The 17,646-nt window shown below is 37.8% G+C and overlaps 2 protein-coding genes across 2 annotated transcripts; both read left to right on the top strand.

Moving 5' to 3' along the window:
- Positions 1–9,967: 9,967 nt before the first annotated feature.
- Positions 9,968–12,087, top strand: LOC134268743 (uncharacterized protein K02A2.6-like). The gene is made up of 2 exons (XM_062750980.1): positions 9,968–10,087; positions 10,201–12,087. Exons 1-2 carry the CDS (start codon positions 9,968–9,970, stop codon positions 12,085–12,087), a joined length of 2,007 nt encoding a protein of 668 aa, XP_062606964.1.
- A 960-nt stretch (positions 12,088–13,047) lies between these two features.
- On the top strand, positions 13,048–13,965 carry LOC134268742 (uncharacterized protein K02A2.6-like). Its single transcript, XM_062750978.1, has one exon. The coding sequence runs from the start codon at positions 13,048–13,050 to the stop codon at positions 13,963–13,965; it is 918 nt and encodes a 305-aa protein (XP_062606962.1).
- The last annotated feature ends 3,681 nt before the right edge of the window (positions 13,966–17,646 follow it).

Genomic DNA, 17,646 nt, shown 5'->3' with positions numbered 1-17,646 from the left:
TTAAGTTGGGCTATTTTGCCGGTACCCTAAGGAGAATACCTTTGGTTTAACCTATTAAAAAATATAGCTTAAATTATATCACTTGAAATAATCAATTTGTATAGTAGCACTAATTTAATTATTTTTATTAACATCAATGGAAATAATTATCATTATTTAAACACACAAATTTTATATCATTTGATATGCAATTCAAATATTGTAAATTTAATGGCAGTGTAATAATTTGTGATCAACCCTTACGTTTGTGTTTTGTATGATTTACACACAGCAACCATTTACTGGCATTTAGTAATAAAAAAAAATTTAAAAATATATAATAAATTATATAATATATCATACAATAAAAAGAACAACTCTCTTAACATATTCTTGTTTAATGCATAATTTATTAAATTGGTCACGTCAAAAATAAAATAGCAATGGTAGGCACATCAATTTCCATGCAGCCTCTGTGCACGGCGCGCTTGTTTCCTGTGAAACAGAAAATCTGTTTTTCCTGCCCTATTTTCTTTTAAAGCGCCTGTGTGATTTAGACTGACAGACATGATGGTGCAGTTCCATGATCGGGAGTCGAATATTTATTGCCATTGAGACATAAAGCAAAAAGAGGGCATATAAAAAATGTGTATAATAATATTGTGTATGGACTTTTATTTTGTGTTTGCATTACCTGTTTAAACCGCATTTCTTCTGATAATTTCTTGACGTTGCTGTTGCTCCTTCTGTTTACATTCGATACCGGTAAAAAATGACGTCATAGATCAACAATTCGAAACGTGCTAGGCATGAAAACTTCAGGGACGATTTTAGGGTACGGACGAATTTAGGGGTAACGACGATATAAATATAAACGTATGGCGTTAATGTTTCAAGTCCGTGTCTATGCCACAGGGACCTGAGACAATAACAGCAAAATCGGGTATATCGTACAATAAGGAAGAAAGGACCTACATGTAACAAGCCGCCATCAATTCCTTGGTGCCTTCTTCTTTCTAAAACTTCTAAAAACAAATCCACAAAAACTTTGCCAGTCGAAAGACAGAATGTTATCCTTCATTGTCATAAATTGATTATTCAATTTGCTTCATTGAAACATTCAAGCTTCCGAGAATTAACTGTTTTATCAGTTTTTTGAATGAAAAATAAATAAGTTCTTCGAGTTTGAAGCAAGGCACCAAGGAATTAACGGCGGCTTGTTAGGTCCCTCCCCCCCCCCCCCCCCCTCAATTATACCATATACCCGATTTTGCCAAGATTGTGTCAAGACCCTGTGGTCTATGCAGCAACCTCAGAGAAGTCACCCGAGGTAGTTTTTCCAAGCTTGCCAGAAGAAAAATTGATGTCTGGGATCACAACAAACGAACTATTCGACATTTATCAATTTTGACTTGACATACATTATAAGATCTTTGTTACCATTAATTTTCGTGCATTTATGCACAAGTTGAACTACAAAAACACATAACCAGATCGTATGTACTAGGAGATTGATTCTATGTTATTTAATGCCCTGTTTGAGAGTTTCTCACTCATATGTAGATGCACCATATACAGTGTACCTATGAAAGGCCTCAAACTAATACCTTAACTCAGCAATCAGGTCTGTTGAACAGTGGGAGATCTTTACCGTGCATATGTCTGCCTTGACATGGACTTTAAAGCTCGTCTGAGCAACTCGCAACTTTCACTTCAAGTCGCCCGCATGGCGCTGTGGCAGAGTGGCATCTTTTCTAGAGTCACAGCAAGGAGTTGTTCCTTACGGCGTGGGTTCGAATCCAGCTATTGGACGTAGAGACCGGTCCTTCGAAAGAGGCCGTATAAACCGAGGTCCCGTCTCGCAGTAGATGCTGGCATGGAAAAGATCCCTCACTACCCAGTGTCCTCGAGTATAGGAACATTTGCAGCTCTAATACACCTGCAAATGGTGGCGTCTCCACATAAGGGGGGAATTCTTGAATGGGACATTAAACAACAAACAAATTACGATGACGTACGCTCGGCGAAGTCAATGTTGCAGCCTTTTCTGTTGCTGATTTAGGACAGTCGCGAGGGGTTCGAACCCAACAACTTTCGGTCGAGAAGTGAGCTCTATCGAGCTACAGAGGCGGTAAAAACGAAACTGACACGGTACAGTTTACTTACAGTAATGTTTCCTGAATGCCCTACCGTGAAATGGAATGTACATGTATACTCATCCTCTCTGTGCCCCGAAGGACGCATAAGGCCATTCAACAAAGACCGCCACTTTCAGCGGTCGCTAGCAACATCCTGCCCCTCCTTCCAGCTGCTCCAAACCAATTCCTCTCTTTTTTCTCAACAGAGCGTCATAAAGTGTTCTTTGGCCACTCTCTTCTTCTATATTCTCAGGGACCAAAGTGAGCAGGCTTCCCTTCCGAGGACATGGTCTATCCATTTCCTTCCTTTGATCGTCCTTGACAGAGGTGTGGGTCTTGATCTCTCATACAGTTGTTGATTGGATATATTTTACGGCCATTGTATTTTTAGGATCCTTCTAAGGCATCTCCAATGGAATGTGTCTTGCTTTTCATCGTCTTTCTCTGTGGTTCTCTGTAGTTCAGAACTTCGGAACTACTAGTATACAGCAACACAGATAAAAAAAACCATTTGTGTTGAAGATCTTAAATTTGGTCTTTGTGATGCATTGAGCAGACTTACATATGTACCTTTGTGAGGGATGCTAAAGTAGTCCTGGCTAAGTCCAGCCTTCTCGCTTTGTAAGCTTCAGCTGCTCCCGCCTGGTCCATTGTGGCACCTGGGTAGAGGAATGTTTAAACATCTCTACTTGCTTGTTATTTAACCTGAGCTGATGAAATCATTATTGTTTCCGTTCATTCCCATGCTTTTTGTCTTGTCCACATAGATTTATAAAACTGATTATTCAGCAACGTCATGTGATCTTTATCATGCAAGTCGCTGGAAATAATTTCGATGTCATCTGCATAATCCAAGTGTTCTAAGGTGGACGTAAGTGTCCAACGTACACCTCCCTTTCTATTGTTGGTATTCCTATTCCAGCTATAAAATAAAACTAACGTACTGTACTTAAAAGCGCTCGTGAGCGCTAGCAAAAAATCTTGCCATCAATTTGAATCAATTCCTCCGAAAAGTACCTTCAAATATAGTGTTAAAGTACAGTGTCATCAGATCATAAAAATTCTTATCAAAATCAAATTGCAACCATAGTGTTTTACAAAAGCAAAGGTGCTTAGCAATACATGTGCAAAATAAATTCATACCTCTCACAACAAAAAAGCTGCATGTAAAAGACTGGCAGACAACGGGTGAAGTGATCCCTAACTATCGCAATGCTCTATAGACGACACAACAAACGTAAAATAAATATTGGATACTGTGTATTCATTTATATTCGTTGAGCACCAATTTTCGAGGATTTCTTTGTTTTAGCAAATCCACGAAGTTAAATGTTCATTGAATTAAAAAAAAATATGTTATTCATTTGTAAAGGCAATGCTTTTGTCCATGAAATTACGTATCCTCGAAAACGTCTGTTTTACTAACTCCACGAAATTTGATGCCAACGAAAATTAATGAAACCACAGTATCCTCTAAAAATCTGCTTCTTAACAGTCTTAACAAATATATCGTGTCTGATGTAGAAGAATCAAGTTCAGTTACAGACAGACCCACGGATAAACAGGAAGTTGACATGAGATTAGATAAAAGAATGAATCTAATCATATGGCATGCCCTAACAAAGAATGTGCTAAAATTTCAAGCTACTGCAATGAGTAGTCACTGTTGTTGCTGGAGAACTGCGACATAAAATTGTTACGTATGTTACGGACAGATGCACATCGGGCTGACATCGGGCTCAAACAAAAATGAATTCAACCATATGACATGCCTCAGCAAGAATGTGCTATAACTTCAAGCATCTGCAATGAGTAGTATTTATGGCACGTTAGAAACTCATGTATGCATATGGTCCATGTATTGCAGTCCTTTTTTAAAGGACAGCAACTTGTTATTATTATAGGTAGGAAAATGGATAGAGAAGAACGATCCATCAGTGCTTCTACTTTATCTCCCAAAGCCAGCAAAAAAAACCTAACCTCAGCCGAAAACAGTGGGTGAGAATGCTTGATATTTTATGAACACCAAAGTTATGAAGAAAAAAAAAGCATTTGTTCTATCAATAATAATTCAAGTATTCTCATGATATACTTATTTTATTATAGCTAAATCTGTATGAATTGTATTAGTTGCAGGTGTATGTATCTCATCAGAATTTGAACCTTTAGTTTTATTAGCTCTACTGGTCAGAAGAGCTTATGGGATAGTAATGCGTCCGGCGTCCGTCCATCTGTCTGTAAACAATTTTTCAAAATGCTACTCCTCCCATAGTTTTGGTCTGATTTCAATATATTTTGGCACACAAGTAGTCTACACTAAGATACATAATTCTGTCTATCGGTTTTTGGTTTCGATAAACGGTGTTGCCATGGTTACTAAAAATAGAATTTTCTGTGAAACTCTTTCAAAATGCTACTCCTCCTACAGTTTTGGTCTGATTTCAATATATTTTGGCACACAAGTAGACTACACTAAGATACATAATTCTGTATACCAGTTTTTTATTTTTCGATGAACGGTGTTGCTGTGGTTACTAAAAATAGAAATTTCTGTTAAATTATTTCAAAATGCTACTCCTCCTACAGTTTTTGTCTGATTTCAGTATAACTTGGCACACAAGTAGACTACACTAAGATACATAATTCTATGTATCAGTTTTTGATTTCAATGAACGGTGTTGCCATGGTTACTAAAAATAGAAATTTCTGTAAAATTGTTTCAAAATGCTACTCCTCCTACAGTTTTGGTCTTATTTCAATATAACTTGGCACACAAGTAGACTACACTAAGATACATAATTCTGTTTATCGGTTTTTGATTTCAATGAACAATGTTGTCGTGCTAACTGTAAATAGAAATTTCTGTAAAATTGTTTCAAAATGCTACTCCTCCTACAGTTTCGGTCTGATTTCAGTATAACTTGGCACACAAGTAGACTACACTAATATACATAATTCTGTTTATCGGTTTTTGATTTCAATGAACAATGTTGTCGTGCTAACTGTAAATAGAAATTTCTGTAAAATTGTTTCAAAATGCTACTCCTCCTACAGTTTCGGTCTGATTTCAATATAACTTGGCACATTAGTAGACTACACTAAGATACATAATTCTGTTTATCGGTTTTTGATTTCGATGAACGGTGTTGCCGTGGTTACTAAAAATAGAAATTTCTGTAAAATTGTTTCAAAATGCTACTCCTCCTACAGTTTTGGTCTGATTTCAATATAACTTGGCACACAAGTAGACTACACTAAGAACATAAAGAGACTTTATCAAGGATCATTATTCTATTTATTGCTGTTGTCAAGTTTCAATTCCTAACTGCTTATTATAAGTACTTTTCTCTTCCTTTGTTTTTTATAGGGAACATGCTTATAATGAATTTGTGCTTAGTTAAACGAATTGATTTTTAATCCCTATGGTTTTTAGCTCTACTGGTCAGTGACCAGAAGAGCTTATGCGATAGTAATGCATCCGGCGTCCGTCCGTCTGTCTATCGATCTGTCTGTCTGTCTGTAAACAATTTTTCGAAATACTACTCCTCCTACAGTTTTGGTCTGATTTCAATATAGCTTGGCACACAAGTAGACTATACTAAGATACATAATTCTGTGCATCGGTTTTGGATTTTGATGAACGGTGTTGCTGTGGTTACTAAAAATAGAAATTTTTGTGAAATTCTTTCAAAATGCTACTCCTCCTACAGTTTTGGTCTTATTTTCAATATAACTTGGCACACAATTAGACTATTCTAAGATACATAATTCTGTGTATCGAATTTTGATTTCGATGGTGTTGCCGTGGTTACTAAAAATAGAAATTTCTGTGAAATTCTTTCAAAATGCTACTCCTCCTACAGTTTTGGTCTGATTTCAATATAACTTGGCACACAAGTAGACAATACTAAGGTACATAATTTTATATACCGGTTTTTGATTTCGATGAACGGTGTTGCTGTGGTTACTAAAAATAGAAATTTCTGAGAAATTCTTTCAAAATGCTACTCCTCCTACAGTTTTGGTCTGATTTCAAAATAACTTGGCACACAAGTAGACTACACTAAGATACACAATTCTGTATATCGGTTTTTGACTTCGATGAACATTATTGCAGTGGTTACTGAAAATAGAAATTTCTGTGAAATTCTCTCAAAATGCTACTCCAAATACAGTTTTTGTCTGATTATAATGTAATGTGGCATGCAAGTAGACTACACTAAGAACATAAAGAGACTTAATCAAGGATAATTATTCTATTTATTGCTGTTGTAAAGTTCCAGTTCCCAACTGCTTAAGTACTTTTCTCTTTCTTTGCTATAAGTACAAACCAGTAGAGCTTCAGTCTCGACAGAGACTTCTGGTTCAATATCGGGATCAGAAAGGTTTTTAAAAAAAATTATAGACAACGAGGATGTTAGGAAAGCCTTTATCGATTCTGTGCAAACAAGGCTTCTACCCCTAACATCATGCACAGCTTTTTCAATCAAAGAAGGTAATATCAGTATTGAATAATTTTCCTCACTTTTCCGAATTTCAGAGCATTCTTAAGAAAATAGTATTCCTTTTTTATAACTAAGCACACTTAAGTTTATTTATACCTGATTGAGTGGTTAAAAAATGAGATTAAAGATTTTCTAAAACTATTTTCTTTCTTTATATATATTTGTAACTTAATAGAAATGCCACAAATGGACTTGTCAGTGTTGGAAGCCAGTATGGGTTCGAAGAACGCCAAGCTCAGTGAACAAGATGTACTAGTATAGTAAGAAACTAGAGGTACTGTGAGCAATGAGCTCACTAAATCCCCGCCTCCCATATGAATAAAATGACAGTGTCCATGTTTTGTAATGGGAAACCCAAAATATGTGTCGAGTCAAAAAGTAAAATAGAAGGTGCACAATGGCAAAATGTAATAATGATTCTGCGAAAGTCTCATCAAATTTTATTTAGTGGTATGAGAGGAGTTGCGGGTAAGAGATGGGTACCCCAAAAAGTGCAAACAAGTCCATTCAAATTAATTTGGGAAGAATGGCTTTTATTCAAACTGAGTAAAGCTGAATTGTCAAGAACTGATACAATTGCCGATGTATGCGATTTTCGTGGGTTTGATTTCCAGTCATCAGAGGAGATACCTTATGAAGAAGATATGCCTTTCAGTAGACTTGGAAAAGAGTTGTTTTATTCACCACCCTGTGCTGAACTTAAATGGTAAGTATATTAACAAAGTGAAGGGCAAAACTTGATGTATACAGTATACTTATTGTATTTGATAATTGTTTGATAAAATGTTCATTGTTATTGAAAAGATCAGGAAAAAATTGGAAAATTAACATATAAACTCATCACATTTTGGTTTTTCTGGTGAATTAATCAAAACTTTTCGGGAAATAACACCAATTATTTGATATAAACAAACCAGTTTTGCATTGAGGATGGGGCCATCAGGGACCAACCTAGACCCAAAATTTAAAGAGACTTCACGTCTCCCTCAAGGCAAATTAGGGGAAACTTTTGAAAATCAGGGAGATTTGATACTCTTACGATTAACTTTTACCCCCCCCCCCTTCCAATTTTTTGACACTTTCGAAAACTTAAAAGTTTTTATGCGAGATGAGTTTAAATTTTGTAATTAAATTCTAATTCAAATTTGGCAACAGAAAAATCAATATGCAGCATATCAAATGGATGAACATTATTTGGTTTCATTGATTTCATAATTGACTTAAAGCCATATATGGCGTAACTGATCAAAAAAATATATTTTTGAAAAATACAAAATTAAGTAAAGAAATATAGTTGATACATTTGAATTAAAGCTTTTCATACAATTCTGAACACGGAGAACACCTCGTTTCATCTAATAATACGATTTTATCTTCTCTGTAATGTGTTATTTAAATCTTTTGTATTTTCTTCCGAGTCGGAGAAAATTCCGAGAATCCAAATTAAATTGTGATATCTTTATTACGCAATTGATTTAGATTTTGTAATTTACGGAAAAGTTCTATCTTTATATAAAGTAATGATACAAATAATAAGTTCTTATAATTTTAGTCCAATAATTTTCATTGTACATACGCCATATATGGCTTTAAAAAAAAAGTTGGGTGTGTTTGGGGGTATTAGTCTAACCCTGATCTATTTATAACCATAATGCATATATATATATACCTAGTTAGCTCATCAAATTGATAACTGTCATGATAACTGTATTTGTTTTTACGATCACTATACAGCATTTAGGTGTCTTAAATACATGTAACTTGAAACTGAATTAATAACTTATTACAAAACACCGGTAGTCATTTACCAGGTGTGGAGTTCGAGAAATCACAAACCCTTGACATTGTGAGGATGTTTTTCATCTTACATTCATTTATATTTTATCTATTATTATTCCATTTTGTCCCCCAAAAATATCAATTTAATATTCAGAAGTTTGATTTAATATGATAAACTGAGCACTTAAAAGTTATTGTTTTCATATTAGATACAGTTAAAACACTAGAGGTACTGTGAGCAATGAGCTCACTAAATGATACACCCCGCCTCCCATATGAATATAATGGCAGTGTCCATGTTTTCTATGGGAAACCCAAGACATGTGTCGGATTCAAAAGTAAAATAGGAATAAAGATTCTTTGAAAGTCTCATTTAATTTTATTCAGTGGTATGAGAGGAGTTGAGGATAAGAGATGGGTACCCCAAAGCGTAACAGACGGACGGACGTACAGACAGATGGACATCCCGATACCTATATACCCACCCAATTTTCAAGCGGGAGGTAAAATAAATAAGGCGTGACAGACGGACAGACAAACGCCTAGCTAAATGATCCCAAAGTATCGCTTTGTTCTGCAGGCGACATGAAAAAATACAAAAATGTAAACAGCAACCCTAAATGAAGTTTTCAATTTATAGTGTCGATCGAAGCAATTTCTTCTCTGCAGTAAAGATTTCTGTTGGGTTGATTAAATCAATATGAGAGAAAGAATCGCTGTCAAAGTTCAGGCTTTTGCGTCATTGTTTAGAAATTACAAGAAGTGAATGCTCTCAAGGTTGTTCACCACCTAAATGCAATGGCACGCTTACTTCAGACAGTTGATACATAAAAACAAATACAAACATTGTTCATTATACCCCCATTCCGAAGGAGAAAGGAGGGGGGACACTGATTACCCTTGTGTGTCTGTCCGTCCGTTACGATTTTGGGTACCCATCAGGCATCTCTTATCCGCAACTCCTCCTAATTATATACCACTGAATAAAATTTACTGAGACCTTCACAGAATGTTTGTAACATATTTCCATTGTGCACCTCTTATTTTACGTTTTGATCGCACACATTAATTTTTTTATTTGGATTACCCATAGCAATGTATGGACACTGCCATTCTTTCTGCATTATTCAAGGTTACCCATCTCTTATTCACAACTCCTCCTATACACTGAATAAAATTTAATGATACTGTAACGAATTCAAAATCCAAGGGCCAGGCCAAGAGGAGATCCCAATTGTATTCACTGAAGCACATCGAGTGAGGAAGGGTAGGAAGCAGACTGTAGTATATCTTTCCGGATATGATTTATGTGTATGTATTGGTTTTGTATGTTATCGGTGTTCTTCAATAAAATGTTACTTCCGGTAATGGTGTGGTCCTTGCAGCAAAGTATTTATCTAGTAATTAGACACCCTTGTGTAAATACACAACACATGGCGACGAGATAAAGTTAGCAGAAATTTTCGGGAAATTCATTGTGTGTAAGTGTTCATTATCGTTGCATAGTGCGCAAGTCTGAATTTTGAATTTCACTTTGCACGAGGTGACACGAATTTTCTCAACAATATGGCAACTTCACTGATTGGGAAAATAGATATATTCGATGACTCTAGAGAAAAATGGGAATCTTTTGTAGAAAGACTTGAACAGTATTTCCTTGCAAATGACGTTGATGCGGGCAAACAAGTACCGGTGTTATTGAGTGTAATTGGCGGTCCGACGTACAGTTTACTGAGAGATTTGACTGCGCCAGCCAAACCAGCCGATAAAACTTACCAGGAAATGTTGACATTCTGAAGAACCACTTGAGTCCCAAACCGATTGTTATAGCAGAGCGATTCCGTTTTCACAAGAGAGACCAGAGACCTGACGAGAGTGTGAGAGACTATATTGCCCAATTACGTAAATTATCAGAACACTGTGCATTTGGAGGTGCTCTGGACGACACATTGAGAGACCGTTTGGTTTGTGGACTGCGCTGTGAGAACACACAGAAGAAGTTACTCTCGATAGCCCAACTAACATTGAACAAAGCACTGGAAATATATGTTGCCATGGAAACAGCCACTAAGGATGCTGCTGAACTTCAGAATAAGCATCGTGGATTAGCATCTGTAAACAAGTTTGTAAGTCAGAAACGCCCAGCTAAGAAACCACAGAAAACAGAGACAAAGTGTTATCGTTGTGGGAAAGAGGGCCATCTACAGCAAGACTGTCATTTCAAAAATGCAAACTGTAGGAAATGTGGGAAAAAGGGACACATTGAACGCGTGTGTCGCAGCAAGAATAGCCAGTCACGACAAAAGTCGCAGAAGGCACACTTTCTTACGGAAAAGAGTGATGATGAAGAGTACATAGCAAGTTTGGAAATTCATCAAATGAGTGGAAATTCCAAAGAAATTATTTGGATACAGCCAAAAGTCAATGGATTGGATTTAAAGATGGAGCTCGATACTGGATCCGCTCTCTCTATTATCAGTAAGGCAGAGTTTGTGAAGAATTTCAAAGGCCTAAAGTGGGAAAAGAGTGACCTTACATTAAAGACATATTCAGGAGAAGTTATAACTCCACTTGGTTTTGTTCAAGTACCTGTAGTGTTGAAAGGGTCAGAAGAAGTGTTACCTTTGTACATCGTCCAGAGAGGTGGACCACCGTTACTCGGACGACAGTGGATGAATGCCTTGTGTGGGAAGCAGTGGATTGATAGACTTTCCATGAATTATGTAGACTCTCAGGCAGTATCACCTCAACAAGGGATTCAGATCATTCTTGAGAAATATCAGTCAGTTTTCAAAGAAGATCTTGGTACTTTGAAGAATATAAAGGCCAAATTCTCCCTGAAACCTGATACAAAGCCAAAGTTTTGTAAGGCTCGACCTGTGCCACATTCACTTAAACCAGCAGTGGATAATGAGCTAGATCGACTTCTCAGCTTAGGAATCCTGGAACCAGTGGAGCATAGCGAGTGGGCAACTCCCATAGTCGTGGTGCCAAAGAAAGACAACACTGTTCGGATATGTGGTGACTTTAAAGTAACGTTGAATCAGTGTATCAATGTAGACCAGTACCCGCTTCCTCGGGTAGATGAAATATTCTCAAACCTTGCAGGAGGAAAACACTTCACCAAACTGGATCTTAAAAATGCATACCTGCAAATGGAAATTGAAGAGGATCACCAGAAATACCTCACCATCAATACTCATAGAGGATTGTTCCGTTTTAACAGGCTCATGTATGGAGTGGCATCCGCACCAGCAGTATGGCAGAGGGCCATGGATCAAGTACTGCAGGGGATCAACGGAACACATTGCATGATTGATGACATGATAATAACTGGTTCGACGACTGAGGAGCATCTTGGCAATTTAGAGAAAGTTTTGTCAAGACTGCAGAACTTCAACCTGAGAGCAAATATCAAGAAATGTGACATTTTTAAAGACAGTGTAGAATTTTGTGGTCACAAAGTTGACAAAGATGGCTTACATAAAACAGAAGAGAAGGTGAAAGCAGTGGTGGAAGCTAAGATTCCAGAGAATGTGACAGAGTTACGTGCATTCCTTGGGCTTGTGAATTATTATGGAAAGTTCATGCCCAACTTGTCTACTGTTTTGAGACCTCTACACAAGCTCTTAGAGAAGGACAGGAAGTGGAACTGGACGAATGAGTGCCAAACAGCATTCAGATAAGTGAAAGAATTGATGAAGTCTGATCAAGTTCTTGCACACTATAATCCTCACTTACCGATAAGGCTCTCTTGTGATGCATCACCATTCGGACTTGGAGCGGTGCTTTCACATACGTATCCCTCAGGAGAAGAACGTCCAATAGCATTCGCGTCTAGAACTCTAAATAGTGCCGAACGGAACTATTCACAAATAGACAAGGAAGCCCTTGGTATAGTGTGGGGAATCAAACATTTCCAGATGTACTTACGCCATTTCTCGCTCATTACTGACCATAAACCCTTGGTATCGATATTTCATCCGCAGAAAGGTATACCACTTACTACTGCCGCAAGACTGCAACGGTATGCACTGTTCTTATCGGGATTGGATTACTCTATTGAGTATCGGAACACAAAACAACACGGGAATGCGGATGGACTGTCTCGCCTACCATTAGCTACAGAAGGCGGAGAAGGAGCGTTGGAGTCAGAGATGTTAGATACAGCACATGTATTTCACATGACACAGTTAGAGGCATTGCCTGTTTCAGCTTGTGAAATAAAGCGTAAAACTGCTCGAGATCCAGTGTTATCTCGGGTATACGATGCAACCATGCGTGGTTGGAATGATGCAACAGATGGTGACTTGCAACCATATTTCTCACGCAGACAGGAGATTACTGTGTATCAGGGTTGTTTACTCTGGGGATTCCGAGTCATTATCCCAGAACCACTTCAGAAAGGAATTCTTGACATGATCCATGAAGGACACTTGGGGGTGGTGAAAATGAAGGCAATTGCTAGGAGCCATGTCTGGTGGCCCGGTATTGATGCCAGTATTGGGGGAGTGCGCAAAGAAATATAAAGGATGTATGGACCATCGCAATGTAGCACCGGAAGCACCCATCCATCCCTGGGAATTCCCCGATAAACCCTGGCAAAGAATTCATGTGGACTTTGCAGGCGCCCATTCTTGGGAACAATGTTTCCGATTGTTGTAGATGCCCATTCCAAGTGGCCTGAAGTGTTCAAGATGAACAAGACTACATCGACACATACCATTGAAGTACTCAGAACTCTATTTGCAAGAAATGGTTTACCTGAACATTTAATCAGTGATAATGGACCACAGTTCATTGCAGAGGAGTTTCAGCAATTCATGAAATCAAATGGTATACGTCATTCAACCTCATCCCCTTATCACCCAAGGACAAACGGCCTTGCTGAGCGATTTGTGCAGACCTTCAAGAGCGCTATGAAATCTGCCAAATATGATGAGGGTTCCATTCAGAAGAAACTTTGCAATTTTCTGATTGCATATCGGAGCACTCCACAATCAACAACTGGAGAATCTCCGGCACAAATGTTTTTGGGAAGAAATCTCACAACTAAGCTGGATCGTGCTAAGCCCAGTTTGACACGAACCGTGGACCAAAGCCAGGAGAGGATGCGAAGTAAGATTACAACCACACCTCGCAAGTTCAACATCGGCGACCATGTCTTAGTAAGGGACTACAGGAAGGGAGATCATAAATGGATATCCGGCATAATACATCGCATCACAGGACCGATTTCCTATGAAGTTGAAGTATCCTCAGGAAATGTATGGCGGCGTCATGTTGACCAAATTTTTAGTTCAGTACAGCAGCCATTCGCAGAGGCTCAGCTGCAGCTACCGAACATAGACACTCATGTAGATATTGCGCCTGTTGACCAAAGAATCGAAACCAGTCCAACTACACCAAGTGAGGTAACTGCAACACCAAACTTACCTGAAACACTTGATTCTGAACCAGCAGTTGCTCAGGACCCCTTACCAGATTCGGGAAACAAGTCGAGTACGCCTGTGCGCCGTTATCCAGTTAGAAACCGGAAACCTGTTGTGAAACTTAATTTGTGATTTTGGGGCATAATAATCCCCTAGTTTCATTTATGAGGGCAGAAAGCTCTTATTTGTGTAATATTTGTATTTGTTTATCTTGATGTTCAATAATACTCATGATTCTGCAAAATCTAGTCATTTGAATTCAGTTAGTGCTAATATTTCATTCACAACTGATATAAACACTCAGAGACTATGAAGATGTTTAATTATATTTTTTATTTTGAATTGTTACATTCATTTACTTTTAAACTTGAATTTCAAAAGTTTAGTGGGGAGGAATGTAGTATATCTTTCCGGATATGATTTATGTGTATGTATTGGTTTTGAATGTTATCGGTGTTCTTCAATAAAATGTTACTTCCAGTAATGGTGTGGTCCTGGCAGCAAAGTAGTTTATCTAGTAATGAGACACCTTTGTGTAAATACACAATACAGACGAAGAGGCCCACCCCAGTGCCACCAGCCTTTCCTTCTGCGAAGAACACTGTGATACTGTCAGCACAGAACCCCATTCTGCCATTTGATGCAGACAAACTGACTTCGCCACTCGTGACCCAATTCACTCCAGGGACACCAACAAGGAAGTCTTTTAAGCGAATTTTCGAGGACACATTTCGTAATTCGTCGAAGGAAGAGGCCCTTCTGTCCCCCGTTTTCTCCAAAGCTGAACCACCGGTGACATCCACACCTATACGTACGGTTACCACCGATAGGGAATTCGACAAGAAGGACGCCTCCGTCCAGGAATCTCTCCCAAGTAGATTGCAGCCCCCATCCTCAATGCCACAGGAACGAGTAGGATTAGATGTGGGAGGGAAGTTATTCGTGACGACCTGGGCCACTCAGAGGAACCAGCCAGATTCATTGTTCACCCAGATGATTGAGGACCCTACCCTTTTGCCATCCTATACTATTATACATTACAGTGGAAACCTGAGTGTGTATTTAGTATTCAGAGACTCTGCATATTTTTTTTTATATTATTCTTCACTTCCTCAGAGACGGGGCAAAGAACATAAACTGTCATCTGTCTAGTGATACTAAAACGCTACGAAAGAAACCATGTTCACCAGATTAGAGACTTTAGCAGATATAACTGGCAGCCAGATGTTTGTGATGATTTTGGGAAACATGGAATTTCTTAAGGAATAAATGTGAATTGTGTATGATATTAAATGCTATAATGAAGTCAAGGCATTGATTTCCATTTGAATATATGATCATGTTTTATCATTCATAAGTGAAGTGTTTATTATGCATTGATGGTAGGAAAATAATTGGTAAATAGTTGTAAAAGATATTAATTACATGCTGTCAAACGTATATTACTGTTTTGGAGTAATGTTCACTATATTTCGACCCGGTCTCGAACTCTGAAGTCATTTATCACGTTTCGTCTTTAAACATTTCATTCTCATTGTTTATATCAACTTAAAAATGTAATAGCTACTAGTCCTTATCGTATTTTGGAAGATAAAATCCCCATTTTGTATGGTTAGTAATTATTTTCTATAAGAAAAGTCGCCCGCGTGGCGCAGTGGTTAGAGCGTCTGCTCTAGAGTCACAAAGTAAGGAGTCGATCCTTACGTCGCGGGTTCGAATCCCACTGTGGGACATGGAGACCGGTCCTTCGGAGGAGACCGTATAAACCGAGGTCCCGTGTCGCAGTAGGTGTTGGCAAGAAAAAGACCCCTCACTGCTCAATGGTCCTAAGAGCCGAGCATAGGAAAAAATTATTAGCTCTCCACCGGCTAGTGCTAACGTCTCCATATGAGTGAAAAAATCTCGAGAGGGAGTTAAACAACGTAAAATCAATCTATAAGAAAACCTCTGTGTACAGTGTCTTGCTTTGTTTATTCCGAAAGTGATGGGAAGTCGTTTTGGGTCAGCGATTGGTTAATTGAGGTTACCAGTGGGTACAGTAAAGGTATACGAGTATAAAGAACCGAAAATTCATCTGCTAGAGAGAGAAGAGGGGGCGAATTTAGGAAGATAACAGAGACCTCCAAGTTTATATTCTGCAGTTCCCCATCGTATGCATTTTTCAGGGATGACAGACCCAATGCAGACCAGATGGGTAACATCAGTCAAATTTTATTGAATAGAGAGACGCTGAGATATCCCTGTGGGAGGCTCATAACTAAAGTAAGGAGATCCATCGACGGGAACACTTATGGGAAAATTTATTGGAATTACAATTTATTATTAAAACTATAAAGGGCTTCTAGGTTAGTATAAATGAAGTATATTAAAGTATTTTTGTACAAGTAGCTACAGTGCAGTTTTAGCTCTACTGGCAGAGACCAGGAGAGCTTATGCGATAGTATTGCGTCCGGCGTCCGTCCGTCTGTAAACAATTTTTCAAAATGCTACTCCTCTTACAGTTTTGATCTGATTTCAATATAACTTGGCACACAAGCAGACTACACTAAATTACATAAATACTGTGTATCAGTTTTGATGTCGATGAACGGTATAGCCGTGGTTACTAAAAAAAGAAATTTTTGTGAAATACTTTCAAAATGCTACTCCTCCTACAGTTTTGGTTTGATTTCAATATAACTTAGCACAAAAGTAGACTACACTAAGATAAATAATTCTGTATATCGGTTTTTGATTTCGATGAAAGGTGTTGCCGTGGTTACTAAAAATAGAAATTTCTGTGAAATACTTTCAAAATGCTCCTCCTCCTACAGTTTTGGTCTGATTTCAATATAACTTTGCACACAAGTAGACTACACTAAGATACATAGATTCTGTGTATCAGTTTTTGCTTTTTGCTGAACGGTGTTGCCGTGGTTACTAAAAGTAGATATTTCTGTAAAATTCTTTCAAAATGCTACTCCTCCTACAGTTTTAGTTTTATTTCAATAAAACTTAGCTCAAAAGTAGACTACACTAAGATACATTAACTAGTGCATCGGATTTTGATTTCGCTGAACGGTTTTGCCATGGTTACTAAAAATAGAAATTTCTGTGAAATTCTTTTTAAAATGGTACTCCTCCTACAGTGTTGGTCTGATTTTACGTGGCATAGAAGTAGACTCCACTAAGATACTTAAAATAGCGCATCGGTTTTTTATTTCAATGAAAGGTATTGCCATCACCGTGTCAAACCGTTACTTTGAGGGAGTCGCAAAAAAGAACGAGGGAGTCGCTTTTTACGCCAGGGGGAGTCGATTTTCTTCGCTTGAAAAACTGCCGAAAGGTAGGTCACGGTGTTTTGTTGCATTTAGAAATAGTTTTTGCACAAATACTATATCGCACGGAACAATACGAAAACTAAGGTACATGTACATCAGAAGTTTACCAGTCATAACCATCTAGTATGCTCAAACACTTCGGATCTTTTTTCAGTATTCACAAATTTTACTTTGACGATGACAAAAAATATGCATTAATGAATATTTATGCAGCATAACCAGGTTGTAGGTGATCTAATTTTATTATTTGATAATCTTTATTGTTTGACAATTTGAATTTGGAAAATGATCGTTTAAGGTATGTACGGAGGCGATTTTTAATTTCAGTGCAAAGGTAACGGAAAGGGGAGTCGATTTATGTTCATGATTAAGAAAGGGGGGTCGCAAAGTAATCTAAATAATGAATTTTGGCAATCAATGTTGTCGAAAATGAGCATTTTGAATGTTGAAAATGTCATATTTTATTGTCAATATCAATCTTTGAACGTAATTA

This window comes from Saccostrea cucullata, unplaced genomic scaffold (genome assembly GCF_032062105.1).
Source record: "Saccostrea cucullata isolate Sc308-1 unplaced genomic scaffold, CSIRO_AGI_Scuc_v1 ctg17682, whole genome shotgun sequence".
NCBI classification, from domain to species: domain Eukaryota; kingdom Metazoa; phylum Mollusca; class Bivalvia; order Ostreida; family Ostreidae; genus Saccostrea; species Saccostrea cuccullata.
The sequence above is the reverse complement of the archived record's forward strand: the minus strand, read 5'-3'. Positions and strand labels throughout refer to the sequence as shown.